We start from the raw sequence: 22,916 nt of genomic DNA, 5'->3' as shown, positions 1-22,916 counted from the left end.
GGAGGGGACGGGACGGGACGGGAAGGAAGGGCCTCTTACCCGCGCGCTCCGCTTCCGCAGGCGCCGCCGGCGGGACCGCGGCTCTGACGGCCCTGGCAGTGGCCGCGCGGGCGCTGAACTGCGCGCTGGTGCGCACCAGCTTCGTCCCGGACGAGTACTGGCAGTCGCTGGAGGTGGCGCACCGCCTGGTCTTCGGATATCCTTTACTGCCCGTCCTCCGCGAGCCCCGCGCCGCCGCGGGAGCGGCCCGGCTCCTCCTTACTGAAACGGCCTTAACTGCAGCAATTATGGGCACCTGACGTGGGAGTGGGCGCACGGCCTGCGGGGATACCCGTACCCGCTGCTCTTTGCCTGCATCTACAGGGCTCTGCAGCTGCTGGGCGAGGATGACGTCCGGCTGCTGGTACGTATAACGAGTCGCAGTGCATCTGCTGGTTGCGGTGTGTTTTTGTTACTGCTCGGGTAGGGTACAAAGCCCTATTCTGACAAGTAATGGTGCACGAGCACAGACTTCAAACATGAATTCTCTCCAAATTTAGCATTTTACGTGAGTGCAGAACTCGTGGCTAACTCTCCAGGCCCAGCCCTGCTGCCAGCGACTGCAGCCCCTCTGCGGCTGCAGCCCCCACTCTACTCGAGTTCCACACTGACACTTTGCCATGAGATCATAACTGTGCTCTTGCTCAGTTTGCCAAAGTGTTTAATCGTACCTATGGCAGTGGACTCACTGACAACAGCTCCTTTTGACTGCTGTCATTTGTCATTCATCACCAATTTTCTAAATTGTACATTGAAGAAATGAATGTTTTTCAGTGGAACATGATCTACTTTCTTGGTTCTGGCAGAAATACTCATCTTACCAAAGGATCATACTGTTGTTGTTGCTTTTTTTCTTTTAAATCATAAGATGTTATAGATTATATTCTCTATCTCACACTTTAGTCTGAGCAGCCATTCAGTAGTGCAGTAATTCTCTCTTTGAACTCACTGCAAATACAAAGTTCTGTCTTTACTCTTGTAGATATGGGTCCCTAGACTGGTACAAGCAGTTCTGGCAGCTTTTGCTGATGTGAAGCTTTATTTACTAGTGAAACACCTTGAAAATGCAGAAACAGCAAAGTATGTGGTAAGTCTCAGCTGTTTAAAAAAAAATTATGCACATTAATCAACGTGGCTGCAGCATACGCATGGCCAAATGATACTCAATCATGCCTCAGAATTATCACCCTTTTTAAAGCTACAGAACTTGTTTAACATTTGCCCCTGTGTACTCTCTTGTCCTAACTGTTTTCAGTACTTCTGCCAGCTGTGTTCCTGGTTTACATGGTATACCTGTACCAGAACTCTAACAAACACCATGGAAACTCTTCTCACCATTTTTGCTCTTTACTACTATCCAATAAAAGGTTCCAGGATGGGGAGCAGGTAAGAAAATTTCTCTAAACAGTACTGAAAATCTTTGGCTTGGGAGTAGAACAGAAACCAGTTCAAATGCTGCTTTTATCTTAAAATTTAAAGCAAACAAAGCCACCTTATTTCTGTGTCGAGTGCTCTAGATCTTGGAAGAAACAGTAATTATGGTGTTTTCTCTAAAATTTGTTTTGAAGTTCTGATATTGCTGCTTTACAACATGCTGTTCTCCAGTTCTCTTACACACAGTATCACAACACATAAAGCTATAAGCTTTAGAAGAATTTAACTTAAGAAAAGATACACTTGTTTAAGTGCAGTGGTAAAATAATGCGGTCACACCATTGTTAACCAGCTATCTATTTTAAAACAAGTATGTGCTCCTAGTTAGCAACTCCAGTGCTAATATGGCAGTTGTGTATCTGGCAGCCTTCCAAGCCAAACAAGGTATCTGCGTTCAGAGAATGAGAGTTACCAGCAGCATGCAGAACTCTTGGTCAGACAGAACAATATTTCTGTTGCTAAATTCCACCGTCTGCAAAATAATTGATCACACCTTCTGGTAAGCTTTGTTCGTTTTTTCTGTTCCTTTGTTTTAGATGGAAATATTTAAGTTTGATAGCACTTGCAATTGTCATTCGTCCCACTGCTGCTATCCCATGGATACCTTTGGTCTTCAGTCATTTTTTACAAGAACAGAAAAAAGCAGACCTCATCCTGTACAACTGCATTCCAATTGCGTACGTTCCTTCTTGAATTTACACTCTGTCCACAGCTGCATCTTAAGATTGATCTTACCACTATATACTGTAGCAGAGACAGAAGGCTCAAAAAAGCTGACTGCATTGAAGACCAATGCAAACAAAAGTCCTTTTGCAAAAGTTTAAAGAAAGGACATGCTTCTTTGAAGTGAGTTTATATGCTGCAAAAAGCTACACAGAGATGTAATCAGGATGAGATGCCGGCAGCATTTCAGGTTAACCTGGGATTGTGCCAAGGATATTGGGCAATGACAACTGGCCACTCTAAAATGGCCAGAAGTAGAGATAATCCTAAAAGAGTTTAGGAGTAACTACTCAGGGAATTTTGACAACAATTTGGAGAAGAGTACAACCTGATGCATAAGCAATGCAGGCAACAGCAATGCAATCAATTTTTCTTCTTTTGCAGATTGGTCACACTGGGAACCTCTTTAATAATTGACCGTGTGTTTTTTGGCGAGGTAAGCTGCTTTAAACTCAGTACTAAAACTTTTTATTTTTTTTCAGTCATTTCTAAAATGTATTGGACTTCTGCAGTTCATTGTCTGTGAGTGTCTAGTTTATCTTCTGTAAACCTGAAGTCACAAATCCCTGAACATTGACTTCTTAGTTATTTTAAATGACAGACTTACTTCACGTCAGCTCTCAGTAAATCAACAGTTATCAGTATGCTACAGAACTTGCAAGCTAGTTATAACAACTGCTAAAAATGGGAATCTCGTGATAAGTCTTAGTAGAAAAGACATAGGCACAAAGGAAACTTATCAGTTATGCTAGTTTAGAGGTTGGCTTTTGTTTGTTTTTTTTAATTAACCCCTTTTTTTGCTTCCCCCAAACCATCCCAGTGGGTACTGGTTCAGCTGAACTTCTTGAAATTCAACGTGCTACAGAATTTGGGAACGTTTTATGGTTCTCATCCCTGGCACTGGTACTTCACTCAAGGACTGCCAGTTATCTTGGGTACCCACCTGCCTTTCTTTATTCATGGCTGTGTGATGGCACCAAAACGGTATCGCATCTTTCTAGGGGCAGTGATTTGGACAGTGCTAGTATACAGGTAATTTCTTCTGAATATAATTACTGCTTTCCACCACTTGTGTTCTTTTCATCAAAACTTGTCCTCTCTAGAATGAAAAAGGATGGTATTCAAGCTAAATGACAGAAAACCTACAATTATTCTAATACACACAGAAATAGACTCAATTATGCAATGTTTTCTAGAATTGTATGTAATATTACAACTTGCATCATTAGCATACGTGTATATTTAAAAGCAATTTGATTCTAAAATACTAAAATAATTAACTTCGAGGGTGTTTAAGCAACAACAGAACTAGTCAGAAAACTGAGCTCACTAGGCATGCGCTAATGAAAGTGCTGCATCATTTGTTTCTCTAATACATCCCTAATAAGAAGAGAGGTTCTTCAACTTATAAAACTTGCTTTGTTTACAAGTCATTTGATGGCTGTAGATTAAGCAAAAGAGGCAGGAAAATATATGCAAACTAGTGCATACCTAATAATAAACTATCATCACACTGTAGTAGTAACAGAATACAGCAAAGCAGGAGCAAGGTCATAAATGTAATCTCTTTCCTCAGTCCAACTCCAAACTGAATGTAGCCTATTCCCTTCTCGGCTCCTCTAGGCCTCCAAGAACCTGTTTGGTTCTCCCTCACAAAGTTTTGCACTAATTTCAAGTCTTACCCAACTACCCACCCATTCAACCCCCATCCACCCCCCTCCCCCCCCAAAAAAACACCACAAAATCAAATGCTGAGGTGGGAAATGGTGTAAAGTTGTATTAGCAGAAGTGAATGTTATTTTGTTAGATACAAATGCAAGTGTAAATCTTAGCTCACCATCCATTCTTTTTTTGCTTTGTTTTTAATACAGAAAACTAACAAGTAATGTACTCCCTATCACATCTAATATTCTTAGACAGCTTAACTGCTGCAGCACAGTAGCCAGACACTTTTATTAGTGCTTGGTTTATAGTGATCAAGTAATTTCATTGTTCTCATTATGTTCTTAAAAAGTGATGGTTTGCATTTTTTACTCTAAATTGGTAACATGCTAAATGCTTTTTATGCTTTAAACTTATATGTTTAAGTGCTCTTCTTCTCATCTTCCATGCTCTAAACATTATTTTGTCAACAGAATTGATGCATTCAACTTTCTATCGTACTGTATCTGTTTTATTACAGCACACTGAGCCATAAAGAATTCAGGTTCATCTATCCAGTACTGCCATTTTGCATGTTTTTTTGTGGTAAGCATTTAGTTTTAAACGTCTCACAACCTTCCCCTGCAAATAACTTTTACCAAAAGACAGACTGTTAATAGTGAATGTAGGATTCTTAAAATGAGCCTAACTTTTCCTTACAGATAGAAAAAAAGGATGAATGACAGCAAGAGACTGAAATACATAAGAATCTTTAGCATGGAAAAAATATTTCCTACAAACTGTAGTACTGTAGCAAAATCTTATCTGCTGGGAAGTTACAAAGAAAAGAGTAAAGTTTGTAGAACTGGAACTGGATAGCTTTAAATTGACAGATAAGTTCAAAACAGAAGAATCAGTTAATACTGTAATAACCTATATTTTGCTCATATGAACAAAAGTGAATCATATTTGCATAATTCTGTTGATTTCTATCACATATCTCCTATCGTGAGAAATATCTTTTCCTCCTATTGCTAGATTCTTACAGGAGTGAGAGGGCAGGGATGGGAGATAAAGGAATAAGCATTTACCAGGATGTTAGCTCAAGAACAAGTAACAGTAAAGATCATATCAACCATTTGAAGGGAACACTGTAGCTTTCAGCATGCTGGAGATAAAGAATACCACAGCCATACCACAGCACTCATTATTGTTTATTCTGGCTCTACCCCAACACATACACATCTGTAAGTCACCACACACCATTCATCCAAGCTACTGAATGGACTCATTTCCTCACAAGAAATTAAAACTAAGCTCCAGAGAGATAAAACATTGAGTTTGAATTTTTTCTTCTGGACTCCAAAGAACAGGTATAGACTCAACATTTACACTGTTACATCCAACAGTAAGGGCGAAGTCTGATCTTTCGATTTCCATTCAAACAGTAAAAACTGAAGTACATTAAAATACTTCAAAGCAAGGTACTGTTTGCAAATGACTAATAGTTTCCAAAGGTACTATGTGAAACTTTTAAGTATTTGCGTATCTAAACTTAATTAAATGTTTCTCTAGGATATTCTCTGAAACACCTAAAAGCATGGAAGAAGTCTGCAGCAAGCTTCTTGCTTTTATCAAATTTAATCCCAGCCCTGTATACAGGCTTGATTCACCAGAGAGGCTCTCTTGATGTTATGAATCACATACAGCAACTTTGTAACAGCTCTTACCAGTCACAAGCTTTTGTCTTCATCATGATGCCATGCCACTCTACTCCATTTTACAGGTAATAAAATAGCTATCAGTGCGTTATATTAAAATCTTGACACTTAAGCAGAAATTGTAAAAAAAAAAAAAAAAATCTGATTGAGGTGAACAAATGTATAGAGGAAGTTTGTTTTTCATAAAGCTAACACAGAATGAATAGGGAAAATAAGCTAAATGCCTAGAACACAGAATGAGACTCGGGAGCCAAGTTTTACTCAGTTTTTGTAAGACAGTTTTGTATGAAGCTATACAGTAGTCCTAGGGCTTCTGACAGTAATTCATACATCTCAATTATAGTAACTTGTAGAGGAAAACTGAAATGCACTGCTATAGTCAGAATGTATTATTTTAATTTTACCTTTACTTCTGCTGCTGGAAGGTAAGGAAAGGTAATTAATAACATACAATGACTGAATTCACTATTCCAGAAAGTTTGCAATATACCCCATTAAGCAAACAGATAAAAACCACACAGCTGACTGGGGGGGAGGGAAGGAAGTACTTTTTATTTACGAAAACGATGTTACGCAGATTATATTTGTATTAAGATAAATCTGCTTTCTGTGAACTGCTAAAAGCATTCACAGTAGCTTAAAGCTGAATCCACATTCTCTATTTCTGCTTTTTATAAAACACGTAAATGAAGAAAACATGATGTTGGAGTAAACAAATATAATCTTTTTTTCTCTCTTTTTCACTGAGGTATCTAGGTGATGAAACATTTCAAATCTTTACCAGTTTATCCTGAAGTATGTTTTGTTTTTCGTCCTAGCCATGTTCACTGTCCTCTAAAAATGAGATTCCTTCAGTGTCCCCCAGACCTAACTGGAAATGAAAGCTATGTTGATGAAGCAGATCTATTTTACTCTAATCCACTTGGCTGGCTTAATAAGGAGTTTTACAATGATACGCTATTGCCCAGTCATTTGATTTTCTTCAGTGTACTAGAACAGGTATGGTAAATGTAAGATGAAACAAACTAGTTTTGAGGTCAAGTTGCAGGAGAAATTGAGCTGTAAAAGATTTAAAAACTCTTCCTGAACTTTTTAAAAACACTTAAAATTGAACCCCTCTAGTCCATAAAATAGTATAGATACCATTGCATACTTAACATTCACATTTGCTGTGTGCTTTTTGCATCTCAAAGTTTTACAGCCTTTTCCTCAAGCCATGTGAAAACAAATGTATTGTCTGTTCCCAGAATTGTGTGCTCTTACATAACAGTGAAAAAAAGCAAACATGCCTTTATGTCAGGGTACTTCTTCCCCTCAATTTTTTTTATGAAGTCCATATACTCTAATGGCAATGTCTGGTGAAGATACACGCATACAGAATCAAACAGGATAGCTCTCTCTAGCAGCCTTTTCTAAATAAAGGACAGAATTTCCCAAGAATAGCTGAATTAACGGGTTCCAGAAGACTCTGGAGCACTATTCTGATGCTCTCCAAATACTTTTGTCTGTGGAAACTAATATATGTTCATTTACAGGAAATATCATCATTTCTAGCTTTAAAGGGCTATAAGAAAACAGCCACTGTCTTTCATACTCATGTACCTCAAGGACGAGTTGGAAGCCATATCTACATCTACAAGAAAAAACCTGAAATGAATCGTATGTGAAGATCAGTTTCTAGACTTACAAACTAATGAGCTCAGTTTTGTATAGCAGTACAGAAGATATTTTACTGCAGAAAGGAGAGAGTAGTGAGACTGAACTGGGTAAGTCAAATGGGAAAGTCTCATTACATAAATATCAACTGTCTCAAAACACATAAACCTCTTCCCGAAGGTAACTTCAATGCAGTATGACTGGGGGTGAGGTGAGGGGTGCTGATCTACCATACAACATTAAAGAATATCAAGGCCAAAGCTACCATGTGCTTACTTTCACAGTAAGAAATTAGACGACTGGACCAATTTATAGAACTGTACAGCTATGCTACGTTTATTTCTTTTTATAAATAAAGACTTTTACCCACACTGTCTCTTTATTTTTCTTCCACAATATGCAGATATGCAAAATAGTTCAAGTGCTTAAATCAGCAAGCTGATTAGAATGCAGCACAGCAAATTCTTGACAATTCAGCAGGCTCATAGCCCCCCACCCCAAAACAAGAAGCAAGTGTAAGATTACAAAACACTAACAAATACATTACCATAATGTAGACTTTTTTTTTTTAAAGGATGAGATGAAGTTAGTATATCAAACACTGAAGTTAATTATTGGTACATTATGCATGACTCAAGCTTGAACTATACTAATGGAATGCAATTAAGCATATTTTTCATACGCAAGTCATTGCATGCCTAGTTTCTGTAACAATACCACTGGTAGCCAAAGTATCATTGCTTCCAAAGAACAGTTAAAGCAACAATACCAAATACGCAAATTAGAGAGATTGACTCCTGCCTTTTAACAAGAATTTGTAAAAATCAAATTATCTAGAGAAACTTGTATCTCACTGCTTTGTTGAAAAACAATTAGTTTCCAGAGAACATGTGAATTATTAAGTCTTTCCTTTTTTTTAAACCATAAATTACTTAGTATTTTGGATCAAAGGGTAATTGCCCCAGTTCTATTTCAAGATTTGCCATGTGTCTTCCATTAGTGCGACCATGTTTATGCCATTTACCTTCTCTTTTATTACGGTGGTGGTACTTCTGAGCTTGTTTTTCATGTCTGGGATTTTCAGTTTGTGTAAAAGAAGGCCTTTTAGGTCGACTGCAAGGAGTAAACAGAAACTTGTTACTACTCTTAGGAAAGCACTTCTCTAAAAGCATTCTGAAATACAATTATATTGTCAAGAACAGCTCTTAACGTGCTGAGGTTGGCTGGAAAAAAAAATTAGTATCAAGTAGTCCTTTCTCTTGCTAGCAAATAGGCAGTGTTTTTGATGTAATTGTTTTGAAAACCATCAGTAAGATGGTGTATTTTAAAGAAAATCTTTCCATTAATAAAAATACTCTGCAGCTGGTTTCCCAAAGTTCTTTGCAGAATAAAGCTACATGAACAATCTGTTTGAGTACCCCTACTGTGATGCTCGAATGGAGGTCTCCATCTGTTTTTCAGTTTTCTGTTATATTCTGCTCTATAAAAACAATGAAAACTTTATAGATTTGTGCCTAGACATAGGCACTTTAGAGGTTACCCTGCATGCAATGAAAACATTTATACAGAGAAGGGTGGTACTGACAAAACGCCACTGCTCACTTATTGCAGTCTGTGATGCACAGTGTGCCATTACACTACGTGCTGTTATTCTGTCACTAGTCTAGGCTTGGCTGAGTTAAAGCTATTTTCATCCTTGGGCATAGAGAATTCTGTAAATTGATTTCAAATTCTGTTCTGCAAACTGGAGTCCTCAAAAATTAAGTAATTAAAATTAGTTTTAATAATAAATTAGTAAGAAGTACTTGAACTATAAATGAAAACAAGTCAAGTATTTGCCAGAACTACGCATTAGACAAGACAACTTGGTAAATGCTAGATTTATCATCCTCATTGTTCAGCCTTCAATAAGAGAGGATACTATCCTCATGTAGCATCTACTAACTCCAAACTAGTTTTCAGACCTCCTGCTACAATAAACACGATACAGTAAACAATACAAATCCAAAAGATAATCCTGACAAGACACACACTTCAAAATACTCAATATGCCTTGTGTTGAATACCAGCACAAAGTCCATTATGTGTATAAGGACAACAACTAATCTATAATGCACAAGAAAATCATATACAAGCATTTTTTCCTATTTGTTCAGAGTGAGTATTAGCACAAAAGATTACATAATGAATTCAGTAACAGCAATGACATTAAAAGCCACAGAAAATATATACATTTAAGTATTCCAGAAAGAGCAAATTTCACACAATACACTAGGACTGCTTGCTTAACTTTCTTCAGCAAAGGCTATGCAGTAGAAACAGCACATTACCTCTAGCTTCTTTGGGCCAGCAAGCACACAACTGCTCTGCAGAAGCCCTGATAATATCATCAGAAACAGAAAAGCACTGTAGGAAACAACACTGGCCACGGACAGCAAGTCAGCAAGTCCAAAACATTTTAGTACAGCTCAGTTCAGATGATGAGTCTGCCATTTAAGCAGTCCCACTCTGCGATAAAGACTAATTCAATACTGCACTAACCTACATGGGTAGTTACACACCTGAAAAGGCAGTAGGGAAGATACCTGCCAGAACAGAGCTTTAAGGCTGCTCAAATATATGCTAAATCCTTCTCTGTTAGGCAAAGACAACAGGAAAGCCGCAGTTAATGTTTTTTGTGAAACTGCCCATCTGAAGGAATGATCATAGCTGTTCAGTCTAAAGTAACCCTACTTGCAGCTTTCTAAAAGGCTCAGTGGAAAAACTAGATTGTACTACATGTGGTAGAACCATGACCTGTAGTATCTTAAACATTTATTTTTTCCCGCAGAGAAGAGTGTTAGTTTGGGAGGTACTAGGAGCACAATCCATTTCTACTGAGTCTCTTAAATACATATCTATGGCTAGAAATACAGACATCTGTGTGTAGAGTACCATCTGGTAGAACAAGGACACTAGTTGTCTTTAAAAAACTACTTCATTTTGTTAACGGTTCAGGAAATATGGAAACAAACCTGGGTCCATATTGGGGTGAATTATCATACTGAAAGTAGTATCTGTAGATGTACTTGTCCAAATCATCAAAAACCTTCTCATTCTTATTTTGGTATTCCTTCATATCTTCCAGGTAATCCTTGACATCATTAACAAAATCAGTGAACAGCATCTGGTCATGTATAAAAAACCCATTATGAAAAAACTTATTGATGAAGTTCTCTAGTTCTCTCCAATGATGAAAGTTCTGTACAACTTGTTGCAAATACTTTCTCATTAGCCGATTAAATTCATCCACTCCAATAGGATCTGAAACTCTGTTAAAGAGACTAACAAATTCTTGATTAGCACATTCAAAAATACCAGAACAGCCCTTTAGGTCAAACTGATGTTTTCTACTACACAAAGGATCATTGAGACATTTCTGCGAATCTGTATCTTTTTCAAATGTTGTAAACTGATGTTTTCTTCCATCTCTGAAATCTTTTGGCATGTTAGGTCTTCTGTAATGTGTCTGCTTCAGATTCTCATAAGAGTTATGTTCTCGGTAAAAAGTTCGAGCTCTCTTGTTTGCCTCGTATTTTTTTCATTTGGCTTCTTCTCCTTTTCATCCAAGATTTTTGTGGTATCTTTGAAGTGTCTGAATGTGGACTTTACAGAATCAGAGAACTTTTTCAGCTTTTCTTTCACTGCTTCTTTAGCCTGCTTGATCTTTTCTTTATGGTGTCTAACGAACTCTTTTGCGGAATTTTTCATAACATCAAAAGTTTCTTTAACTGAGCCAAAAAATGATTCTTTTGATTTCTTTTTAGATTTACTTTGCCCTTTAGCACCTCTCTTCTGTCCCTTTTCATTCATTTCTTGTTTTTCGGTTTGATCTTTTACTTCAACGTACAACTTCTCCCACAAGTCAGAGCGCTGTTGCTCAAAGTTTAGCTTTTTTTCTAGTTCTACCAGTCTTCCTCGCAGAGTTTCGATTTCTTGATTTTCTCTTAGCGTGTCATCATCATTAACACTGTCAGGTGTTTGACGAGAACTTAGCTGTTCCAGTTCTTTTTTCAGAGATTCTGTAATATGACGTTCTTTGTCCAGCTCTCTCCTTAACATCTGTGCTTCTGCAAAAAGCGTTTCCTTTTGCCTACGAAAATTATGGTTTCTTTGCTTTTCCTCTTCCAAATGTTCCCTTAGTTTCTGATTTTCCATGACAATAGACTCAGTACTAGTACCTTTGTCTTCTAAGTTTCTTATTTGTTGTCTTAACTTCCTTAGTTCTTCCTGAAGCGAGACCAAAGATTTTTCTTCCTTCTCTAGAGATTCTCTTAAGTGCTGATTTTCTGCAGCAAGACTTTTTTTCTGTGATTCAAAGGATTTCTTCTCCACCTCAGTAGAGGTCAAACACGTGGCAAGATCTCCCTTGAGTGACTAGTGCAAACAAGAAAACAAGACAAAAATAATGATCAGAATTGTTATAATTTTAGCTAGCAAAATAAAAGACCAAGGTAGATTCAACAGTTTGCTTGTCATTTTGGATGAAATGACATGTTGCAGCACGATGCAAAAAATAGAGCTAGTTTATTTATCTCAAGGATAGAAACACAAACATTCTCTTGGCAACAGATACCATGGGAGAAGCTCCCACTTCCAACTTCCAACCAGAGGTCATCACCCCTTGCTTTCACTGATTCAAATAGCTGAAGGGAAGTAAACTAGAAACTTGAATTGATTCATCTTAAAAAGAAATTAAAACATATGCATGATGTTTACGTTCAGCAATCTGGGTTCACAGGTCACAAAAACAAATCCATTACTATCTGTAATCATTAGTAAGTGTATTAAGCAACGGGGGCACAAATTCTTAAACTCAAATCAACTTTGTTGCTGAAAGACTAACACAAGAGAATAACTCTCAGTCTCTTGCTATCCATGGCCAACTCAAGGACTAAACGCCTTGTACTATATGTAAATACCACTATCAGCAACGTCAAAATAAATTATTCATTTTTAAAAAGCACTCCCAAACAAAGCACTTCCCAGTATTCTCCCTGAATTATCTGAAGGTAAAAACCTAAGGTAAACATTTGAAAAGAATAACCACTGAGAATTTAAAAAGCAACACCGTCAAATCTGCAAGATCAAGCTACTATAGGTTTTTACCAGCACAGTTCTACTTCAGCTGTCTTTATTAATCACAACCTAGCATTGTGTCAGAGGGAAGGGGACAAAAGGGACCATGCATATGGCCAAATAACTCCCAGGCTACTATTAAGACTGAATAAATAAAAACCGATGTGCTTTAACACTTAACAGTAACAACACATACGTAATGCACTTCTGTGATAAATTAATTTCACTTTGTGTAGAGTACACATGCACATTAACAGAATAACAATCTTATAACTGCCAGCCAAACTCACACCTACCCCCACTTTATCTCCTTGTTCTTGTTGGCACTGGTAAAGGTCATCTTTCAATTCACGTGTCTTTGTTACCAGCTGCTGACGTTTCTGGATCTGTATTGTACCTACAGAGATATTTGGGTTTTTAATAGCCTCTCTCACAGCAGTTAGAGGAACGTATGAACCTAAACATCATCTTCATTTTCTCTGCAAATTCAGAAGCATTCTTGATTTCTGCACAGTACTTACCAGTAAGAATTAAAAACCTTGTCTAAAATTGAAAAGGTACTCTTATAGCTAAAATCAGATTTTTGCACATAGACTCTGTTTCTTATAATGATAAACATTTTTCCAAATAGACCCCAAATATTTTTTCCAAATAGACTGTCTAATTGATGAGAACAGAGGAAAGAATTCTGAGAAAATTACATGGGAAAAAAAGCAACAAAAATCATTTAGAAGTAAAGGTTCAGTGAGTGAATAAGTCAAACTGAATTATTTAGTATGGATGTAATCCTGAGTATTTTTACTAAATATACTTCCCATTCATACAATTTCAAATTCTTTAAAAGGATTATATTTATCATTGATTCCAATTTAAATACAGTAAAATGACGAAGAGAAGTGAAACCTCAAGTTATCACAGTGAAGCAACATCAGAGATTGTTTAGCCACTCTTTTTTTTTTCTGCTTCTAGCTTGCTAATATATACCAGTCTACCAGCTACTACTTGCTGCAACTATTAAACATGAAGTATTTTACATGACTGGATTAGTCGACTCTACAATACTGCATACACCAGTAATTCCTAAGATCTGATCATTATTTTTTATAACAGTACACATACACATATGTATGTATGAGTATGTAAGCATACATGCACGCCATTTAATAAGTAAATATGAACACAAGCACAGGACCCACAACATATCACTTGTGCCTCTTACCTTCAGGTTTACCTAAGAACAAAAAAAAAAAAACCTAGTGTCAAGTGAAAATTAGTATGTCTTTCAAAGTAAATGTCAAAATTTAGACTAACAATTAGCCAAAATCAAACCCAATTAAAGTTATTCTCTGTGTCAAACTGAATCAAGATTCTTCTTAATACTGCACTTTTCATAAAAGCCTACTCATGAAAAATGACTACTAAGAAATAAATGTTCTTCTTTTGTGTCTTCTTTTTAATTGCTCCACGTATGTCTTACATGATCAGAATTTGGATCAGTAAGAGTTCTGCTAATTTGTTAAACACTGCATCATTCCACATAACGTTCAACTTCAGGCGATGTGCTAAACACAGAAAAAATACTATCCTGGACTCTCTGAACCAGGTAACTGCAAGGACACCTATCGCTTGCTTTTCTCCATCGGAGAGAAAAATATGGATACTGTGTGCTCCTGTAAAAACATGCCTTGCTTTTAAATTTACCAGATGAGTACAAATAAGACAAAAGCCTTAAGTAATCCTCCAAACACCGGTGGGAACGACAGACATTACCACAGATGCATTTTGAAAGAAAAGACATGAAAAACAAAGCTCTCAAGCTGTGTTATGAGAAAAACAAGAATAATCTATCTGGAAGAGCAAACTACTTATTTTAAACTTTAAATGTAGTCACATTTAACACAATTACATTGCTGAAGGGCCTCTCTTTATTATCCATATATTAGTTGCTACTTCTTAATTTTAGGTTTAGATTTTTAGCAGAGTCAAAACAAAATGGTATTTGTTTCGTAAGTAAGCTGTTGGTTCTGTGTACTTTGTTTCCCAAACACTCACCATAGAAGTGTCCAAAGCCCATGCTGATTGCAATCACCAAAGCCAGAATGATGCATCTATTAAGGCCACTACTGAACTGCCGCTTGTGTTGCTGCTCTTGGGGAGGTTCAGGCTCTGGATCAACAGGTGACCCGCTTTCAGGCTCAGAGGAAGAGATCAGCCTCCTCTTAGCCCGGCGTCTTCGTACTGTAGGACTGGACTGATGGCTGGTTTCGTCGCTACTTGATTCATCATTGCTAGCCTGAGATGGAAAAACTGAAAACCAACACAGAACAGTCTTTAAAATGCATCAATTGTTGCTTTGAAAATAATTTAAGTACAAAAATCCATCGTATGTATGCAAAAAGTATTGGGCATCTATCTCAGAGAACATTAATAAAACAAAGTAAAAATTTTCAATGTGATAATTTATGCTGCATACTATGTAAGGAATTCTTGATATTCAAGGTTAAAAATTCATTTTTTAAAATGACAAGATAGTGACTCCAGACAGTATCAGCAAAAACTGCCTGACACTTCCTTATACCTTCTAATTCACCCACTAAAAAGTCTATCATTTAGATGATGCTCTTAAAATATCTGCATGCACTCCCTCTGCAAGTCCTGGTGAAATAGAAACGTTAAGAACTCAGATTTCCTCCTCTTGCAGATACTGACACTCAACTATTTAACAGCAAAAGAGCTACAGCTGCTAAAATAAAGCCAGGTGAAGTACATAGGCATTGTTTTATTATATTCTCCCTGTGATCTACCTACAGCTGCAGACAAAATTCCGCTGATGTTCAATTAGTGCAGGTATTACGATACCTAAATACAGCTTCACATTGCAAATTTATTTCAATCTCTCTTTTTGATTACTTTTAATATCTACCGTATGCTACCTGCTAACTCTTTACCCACCTTTCAGAAAAACAAAAAAAATCAACCCACCATTTTAACCAATCCCATGCAGGAAAAGAACCACACAGGTACCTCTGTGTTTGTCCCTGCTTAGCATCATGGATCCAAAACACTTTGGCTGACCAATGCTTCAGAATAATGGACAGGCCAAGGATTGAAATAAGAACCAATTATAACCTTGAAAGTTATCTTCCAGAGGGTTCCTTTGTATAGTGATATTTATGATACCATTTGTATGTGCACGGTCCAAAAGCCATATACTCTAACTGGAAAAGCAACAATAGAGCTGTAATGTTTGTACCATGAATAGCTACAAGCCATTAACTGCACGTGCTGTAAATAAACTGATACGGGCCAGCATATAAACAATGATTATTTCCTCTCTCTCTCAACCGAAAGCATATGCTTCAAGGATAAGGCAACTATAAAGGGGACGCAGTGGCAGGATGAACAAGTGGTTCTGTGCTCATATACCTAGCTCATATGCCTGGAATAGATTCAGCACGATCAGTGAGGCCTCCAGCACATGACAAAGTGCTCCTGCTGGGACATTTCTCAATTTGATGCCTGCAGTTACACAATGCTAAGATCCCTTCTAGAAATACAGCTGTTCATTCCCTTAATACAGATCATCAAATTTAGATATATAAATGCAGAGTTACTGTCCTTGAACATTTCACTACTGAAAACCATTCTGTTGAGCAAAGCCATGCATACATCACTGAACTGACAAGAACACCAAGCAATGCCAGCAGTAATCTATAAAAAGCATTACCAATAAAGATTTGTCACTAAAGAAAAAAAAATCCAACCTCACAGAAGCGACTGCATCTATTTCACAAAAGATCACCAATTAGTACGTGGAATATGTCTGATTTCTGACTCCACAGACAAGCAACATGTTAGATAACGAAAGATAATTCCTCCTCTAACTAGAAAACACATTTTAGTTGATTAGTCAAACCAAGTAGAAGTTGCAATAAAGACTTTGCTATTCGACATGCAGGTTCTTAATGTATAGAACTTGTCAGAAAAAACAGTGTTTTAGAATAACTTTTCAAGCAGATGCATACTTCCCCAATCCTGGACAGCAAAGACAAGCACTCAGAAACTGGTCAGGAGAGAGGCTGGTGGTTGCTGTGGGGATTGGGGTTGGTTTAGTTTGTTTTACAAGAATGCAGAGGTCAGACATCCTAAGGGATTATTCAGACATGCTCAGTAAGACAGGTGTTACTGTTGCTTATTGGGGGGTGGGAGGTGTTTAGCTGTCAACTGGCAAGTTGTCAGTAATACTGCCTTACAGCTGCTCTAACAATTCTGTATAAAGCTGTTCTCTAAAATTAACAGGATAGAAAAGTACAGAGAAAACAAACCACGACCACAGTAGCAGTTCACAATTCTTGGTACTGCTAATATTTTAGAGGGTCATGAGAAATCAAACAATGTAATAGTGTGAGCCAATGTGATTTTCCTTGACATTTCTGCACAGATGTGACCTTTCCTAGAAGTAACATATTCAGCATATGAGTGCTTTTGCTGATTAACTTGCTTCATTTGTGAAGCTGTTTGCATAGTTAGGACAGTCTATATGTCCACAGGAATGGTTTGTAAGTACAAGCATAGCAGCTAATCTTAATAAGGATGTTTTAATATCTACATTCAGAAAATCTGAAGCTCCTTCTCTTCCAAAAAAATAGAAAACAGCAAGAAGTGGACAGCAAGTGCTTCTATTGGTGGAAAGTAGGAAATTCAAATGGCAAATGTTTAGTGGTTGTATTTAAAACAAATGCTAAAGGACTCCTGACATCTGTAATGTTTGGTCAGTTAAACACAGAGTACCAAAGACCATGTTGAAATCAACTTCAGAAGGAAGAAATTTTTCTTGTCAGTCACACAGATTTTGAATCCAACAAGTGCCATTCCTCAAAACGTATTACAAAGTTCACTGATTTCCATTCCAAGTTTACATGTAAATTTATCATTTTTTCCAAAGAAAATGAAAGAAAACAGAATGATAGCTTAGCCAAACTTCAGCGAAGAGTGGCTATCAGCATCTGTTTGGAATATCACTACTATAAGATCAAGTCAGATTGGTAGTGATAATTTTAAGAACACTCCATGCAAGCCATAAGCAATCAGCTTTACACAAGCTGATCAAATTTAATCACACCACCTTGGAAAGGAAGACTGCGAGACACATGCTCTTTCACCTCATTGCCCCATCCCCTTACATAATCAGGAATCTTCCTCAGCTCCTCCAGCCAACTGACTTTTGTGTACAATATCAGGGAAGAAAAAAAAACATTTTTAGAACCCAATCCTAAAGGAGAAAATAAAACCAAGCTAAACGTTAAAACTTTAAAAGCTACATCATCTAAAAGACTTAAAGGTGAGTTTTGTTACTCATCATCACTTGCCGCAATTAGAGGATAAGCTGTCAATTTCTAATATCAATGGCCACTACAAAATATATGAACTTCTGAACATATTTAATCCTGCTTGAGATAAAATGGTATTTTAAGTACAATCACTCTCTTTAAATAAACTTAAAATTTTTAAAAAATTAAAATAAAAAAAATCAGTAACACAAAGCAGTTACAAAGAATAAATACAATGCAAAAAATACAAGTTAGCAGCCCAACAGAATTATAAAGGAGAAGGAAAAGAGAATAGTAACGTAACAGTAAGCTTTCTGTTTAAGGTTTGATTTTATTCTTAAATTAGCCAAACATTCATGTCCTTTCTCCTGCACACCATGCATCACAGTGTTGTTAAATACTAGGAGTATTCTAATATATATATATATATACACATTTTTTATGTGAGAAGGTAAGCAAAAGATGTTCGTAGTTCAGCTACTTTGAGTCCTTGCTGTGACCCCAAAAGTCATTCTATTCCGTAGCTAACAATCTATTGCCAACACCTCAAAAACAAAAAGAAACAAACAAAAAAACAACAATGGCTAAAAGAAAACCTACAATTATTCCAAGAGCAAAACAACAGTGTATTAGAAATTTACTTCCTATTTAATATAGCCAATACCTCACTGAATAGAATGCTTTCAGAACAACAGCCTGCAGATATATTTGGACAAAAATCTTAGGACAACTAGAGCAGTCTCAGAGATTGCAAATATTTAGATATGCATTCATCAAAACTTGTATTTCCCTTCTCCATATAAAGAACGTTTCCTAAGCAAAGATTTTTGTAGAACTGCTCAGTGACTTACTGCTCTTACCAGTTTCTGGTTGGGAAAACGCATACTGACTGCTAGAGGAGGAACCCATGTTAAAATCCTCTGAACTGGGAGCTTCTTCACCATCAGCTGGAGCTTCCTCCTGACTTGGAGTTTCTTCCCCTTTTGGAGCTTCAAGTGTAACAATGTCAGAATCATCACTAATTGTGCCAATACAGGAACTATCATCGTGGACTTTTTCTTTCCTTTCCTAAGGAAGGAGACAAGGTAAAAATTATTAAAATATGTAGAACATAGATTAATTTGAAAAAATAGCAAGAGTTCCTAATGCATTTAAAAAAAAAAAAGAAAACAGTATACTTTCATTTATATGAGGTAGGGCTCACAGAAACTTCTGAATAAAATAACACATTACCTCTGGAACTGTTTGAGTTTCCTCAAGAGCAGAGAGAGTATTATCTACCACTGGTATCTCTCCATCAGTGCTACTCTGTGCTACAGAAAGAAAAAAGGAGAACAAAACATGGGAATAAAAACAGGAGCTCTACAAATTCTCCTCATTCCCATGTACTATTAGATTATGTTAAGTCTGTGTGTGATCTCCTAGCAATATTAATTGATTATGAAATCAATTAATAAACTATAAGAGATACAAAGAGCACAATAACACTATTTGATAGAGCAAATTGTCAGCTACAAAACTCTGTTTTTCAACAAGGTCATCACCATCAGCTGTGCATTTTCACTGGTGATGAACAAGAGTCTGCATTACATGCTGATAAAAATCAGCACCACTGGAGGTGCCCCACTGTCTCTGTCACCACTGCTGAAATGTACCACCCATCACATCACTGTGCTCACATCCACTCTTGGGTCTCCATAAACATTCAGAAAGTATCAAAGAATGCCCATGGGCACCATTTTTTTTAACAGAATATTGTCAGGAAGGTTCAACCTTCACTGCCATACAAACATCCACCTCTGACAATGTGGGTCAATGTAATAAAATAGGAGGCACTACTTTTGAAGCAGCTCCCATATACCAACACTTTTTTTGTTGTTGTTGTTTTTAAATCAACAGTACTACTATAAACTTACAATTCAACAAGTGCATACCACTCCATAACATCTTAAATATTAACAAAACAAAAGACCCTACTGATTACACTTATTTGAAGAAAAAGAATTCATAAAGTTGATTACGGAATATTTTTCAGTCTATAGAGTATATAAAGTCTATTGAAAATAACTTCATGCCAACACTACAACACATACTTGCATTTTTTATGATTTCTGCTTTCAGTATCTTACCTTGCAATTCGATTGGCTGCTCTTCTTCTTGCAGAGAAACATATTCTTCAGAAACAAACTCATGGTTGTCATTTGAGCTTCCATTTTCTGAAGTCACTGTCTCTATGTCAGAACCCTGGAGTTAAAGAGTTTTAAATGAACATAACTGACAGAAGCCCCAGTAACTGCAGACTATTAGGAAAGGAAAGGAAACAAATGCTAGTGTAATACTCAGAATGACTGTAATTCTAAAAGGGTCAAAGACAACAATTCTGAAGAAAAAAAAGAGTAACCTAGACATCAATTACGCTAAGTATTTTAAATTGATAATTACTTTTAACTAGTTTTATTAGATTCATAAATCTGAATTCAGAAAAACAGAGGAGGTTGCCAATGAAGCTTTGAACATGGAATCTAATTCTGGCATACATCCATGTGTTGTATGTAAACAAACAGCCCAAGAATGTGACCTCCAGAGTACCAACATGAACTATGACAAGCACTACAGGGAAAAAAATACATACAACCCCACTCCATCTCAACTATTTTTAGCAAACCTGAATGGCTGCTGTACTAATACATCCCTGACACCACGAAAACAAGCATATGTAAATTGGATTGCTGACTTAAATCCAGAAAGGAGCCTGAGTTATTTGTCAGTTGCCAGTCACCATCAACCTCCAAGCAAAGCAGGAACTGAAGATAAGCAATGCTCAGAGTCTGCAGGGCTCTGTAGTCCAGCAATTTGTTTGACAATTCAGAATCCTCAAACTTCACAAATTTTGTTGAAAGGAGCAGGTGGGATACAAAGTTATAAGAAAACTATGAGCACGCAAAACCCAACTAAAAAACACTAAGTCACCCTGATCCATAAATAACTTGAGCTGTTTTTGTAAACAGAGCTAGTTATTTTTGCAACAGCAGGTGTGAAATTACAGTAGTAGCAATACTTCCAGATCAGTTTCCCTACGTGCTTCATTTCAGAGCTTAAGCAAACTTGTATGCTTTTGTTTTTATGAAGAGACTGTACTTGGGCAGATCTGACACTCCAGAAGTATTCTACATGCACTCTACAATCATACTATAATGTTATCTTCCTCTTTAAGAAGCTTCACAAGTTAACTGCTTGACTAGTTTGCCAAACAGCCTAGACTGTATCCCTTACCTACAGAAGCATTGTAATTTAAGTCTCAATAGTTCTGCAGAAACACGCCACTCAATTAGAAGTAATTTACTAAAATCTGAATGAAATCTTGGGAAAGAAAATACAAAATTCTTTGTTTCGGGTTTCAGTTGTCTGTGGTTGCTTTTTTTTAAATGGATAACTAAAAACCTATTCTGCTTTGCCTACACAAACCCCGCCTTCCTATAATCTTGTACTGCACTAATTTACTTAGACCATGTAATTCATTTTCAGCACAGTAACCATCCCAAGTATGAAAACAAAGCACACAGCTCACAGCTGAGTAACCCAGCTGTTGTGGCCCAGCTTCTAAACCCATTCATTTTCATTATAGCTCTGTGAAACCCCACAATCTACGCGCTTCTGCGTTCCACTTGGTCTTGCAGACTGAAGCAAGTGAGTTGCCAGTCACTCCTTTGGTGACAGGATTCCCAACCTGACATCCACCCCCCCAAAACAAGACAAAAAAGTTAAAGCCATCTCTCAAGTAGTTGAGAGTATTGCTGCAGACAACAAAAGCAAAACCATGTCCCAACATCCAAAAGCCATAAACTATACCTGTTTACTACTATTACTCTTGAAACAGAACTAAGCCAACAAAACTTGAGCAAAGACACGAGGTTATAATGATTTGCCTTTCAAATTACCTTGATTTTCATTATAATCTTCAAATACAAGGAAACAGTCAGTCAATATTCGTGATCTTTTCTTTTACTTCCTGTTATCCTCCTAGAAACGTACCATCTTGAGTACATCTCTTTCTTGAAATTGCTTTCATGTAGACAGTGAGAAGACAGAGCCAGCCAATCTGCATTGCTCTAGGAAACTCATTTACACTGGGGATTCTGGCTGAATAACTTGCTCGGTTTTCAGGACAAGGTTAAGTAATAAAAATTGTAAAAATCTTAAACACATTTATCAACCAAGATCGGAGAAGGTAAAATCTTCAGGACTAAAGGAGGGAAGTATACTGGAGATGCAGACATGTCTAGAACAGCTAAGAATTTCTAAATGACCTTGCCCTGCCTTGCTCACTGCTCCAGGAAAACAGGATAAAATGTTCCTCCTACCAAACTCAAAGGCACCTGAGCCAGCTGGTGAAGACATCTTTGCAGTCCACACAGTCAGTGGAGTCAATACAGCAAATCACTTGACCAAATACAAATGTCTACTTTAGGATCAGAATTACTGATCTCTAAACTCCACTGACTGCACTGACTTAGCAACGAGTCCCATCTCAACAGACTTTTAATTCCTTCACTTTTTTTTTTGTCTAAAGATTTATTCTGCTGTGAACTCATTTTTTAAGAAAGTCATTGCCCTTTATACAGTTAGCCAAACATCACAAGGTACGAAACACAAACATTCACGTTAATCCAGCGCTGCCCAGGCATAACAGTGGCGTCACAAGCAGCTGTGCCCCAACACCTGATCACAGCACGAGGCAAATCCAGCATTTCACACCAAGCGAGAGTGTGCCTGATAAATGAAGCTACAGCAGAGACCAAGAGGTGGGCAGAAACTCACCTTGTCATACATTTCATAGAGCTCCACACATAAACTGAACAAGTTTTAAAAGACAATGAGTATTTTACACCAAGAACCACTCCTGCCTTGCACACACATGCTGTTAGCTCTTCTCATCTGCTGCTACATAATCCACAGTCCCACCTTCCCTATGCAGCAGTTAGATTGCTTTTGTGCATGGCATTATGGAAGGCACTTTCCTATCTCTAAAACTCTCTTCCACATCCTCTGCTGATGTACAAGGCCCACACAAAACAAAAACTACCAAACATAAACAATATCTTGCTTCATATAATTAGTCTCAAACTGATGGAACTTTGCTAATTAGAGATCAGGTACCTCATGATTGATGACAGTCCAGCCACAGGAGGAATCGCTGTCACTGTAATTTTCAGACATTTTCAAAGCACACTGCAAGTAAAAGTAGATTATTTTA

The 22,916-nt window shown here is 37.2% G+C and overlaps 2 protein-coding genes across 2 annotated transcripts; one reads left to right on the top strand and one right to left on the bottom strand.

The window, feature by feature from the left end:
- Positions 1–5: 5 nt before the first annotated feature.
- On the top strand, positions 6–7,585 carry PIGB (phosphatidylinositol glycan anchor biosynthesis class B; the record flags this gene model as incomplete). Its single annotated transcript, XM_010717369.2, has 11 exons — positions 6–196; positions 286–403; positions 1,022–1,126; positions 1,295–1,425; positions 2,010–2,150; positions 2,581–2,632; positions 3,017–3,228; positions 4,379–4,443; positions 5,413–5,623; positions 6,377–6,557; positions 7,094–7,585. Coding segments are annotated over 11 exons (1,539 nt in total), but the record flags the coding sequence as incomplete, so codon positions are not given.
- On the bottom strand, positions 7,519–22,916 carry CCPG1 (cell cycle progression 1). Its single transcript, XM_031555264.1, is given in 9 exon segments — positions 7,519–8,327; positions 10,229–10,796; positions 10,799–11,630; positions 12,629–12,729; positions 14,385–14,639; positions 18,523–18,730; positions 18,896–18,975; positions 19,792–19,906; positions 22,820–22,916. Coding segments are annotated over 9 exon segments (2,400 nt in total). The 5' UTR covers positions 22,880–22,916; the 3' UTR covers positions 7,519–8,146.

This window comes from Meleagris gallopavo, chromosome 12 (genome assembly GCF_000146605.3).
Source record: "Meleagris gallopavo isolate NT-WF06-2002-E0010 breed Aviagen turkey brand Nicholas breeding stock chromosome 12, Turkey_5.1, whole genome shotgun sequence".
Classification (NCBI taxonomy): Eukaryota; Metazoa; Chordata; class Aves; order Galliformes; family Phasianidae; genus Meleagris; species Meleagris gallopavo.
The sequence above is the reverse complement of the archived record's forward strand: the minus strand, read 5'-3'. Positions and strand labels throughout refer to the sequence as shown.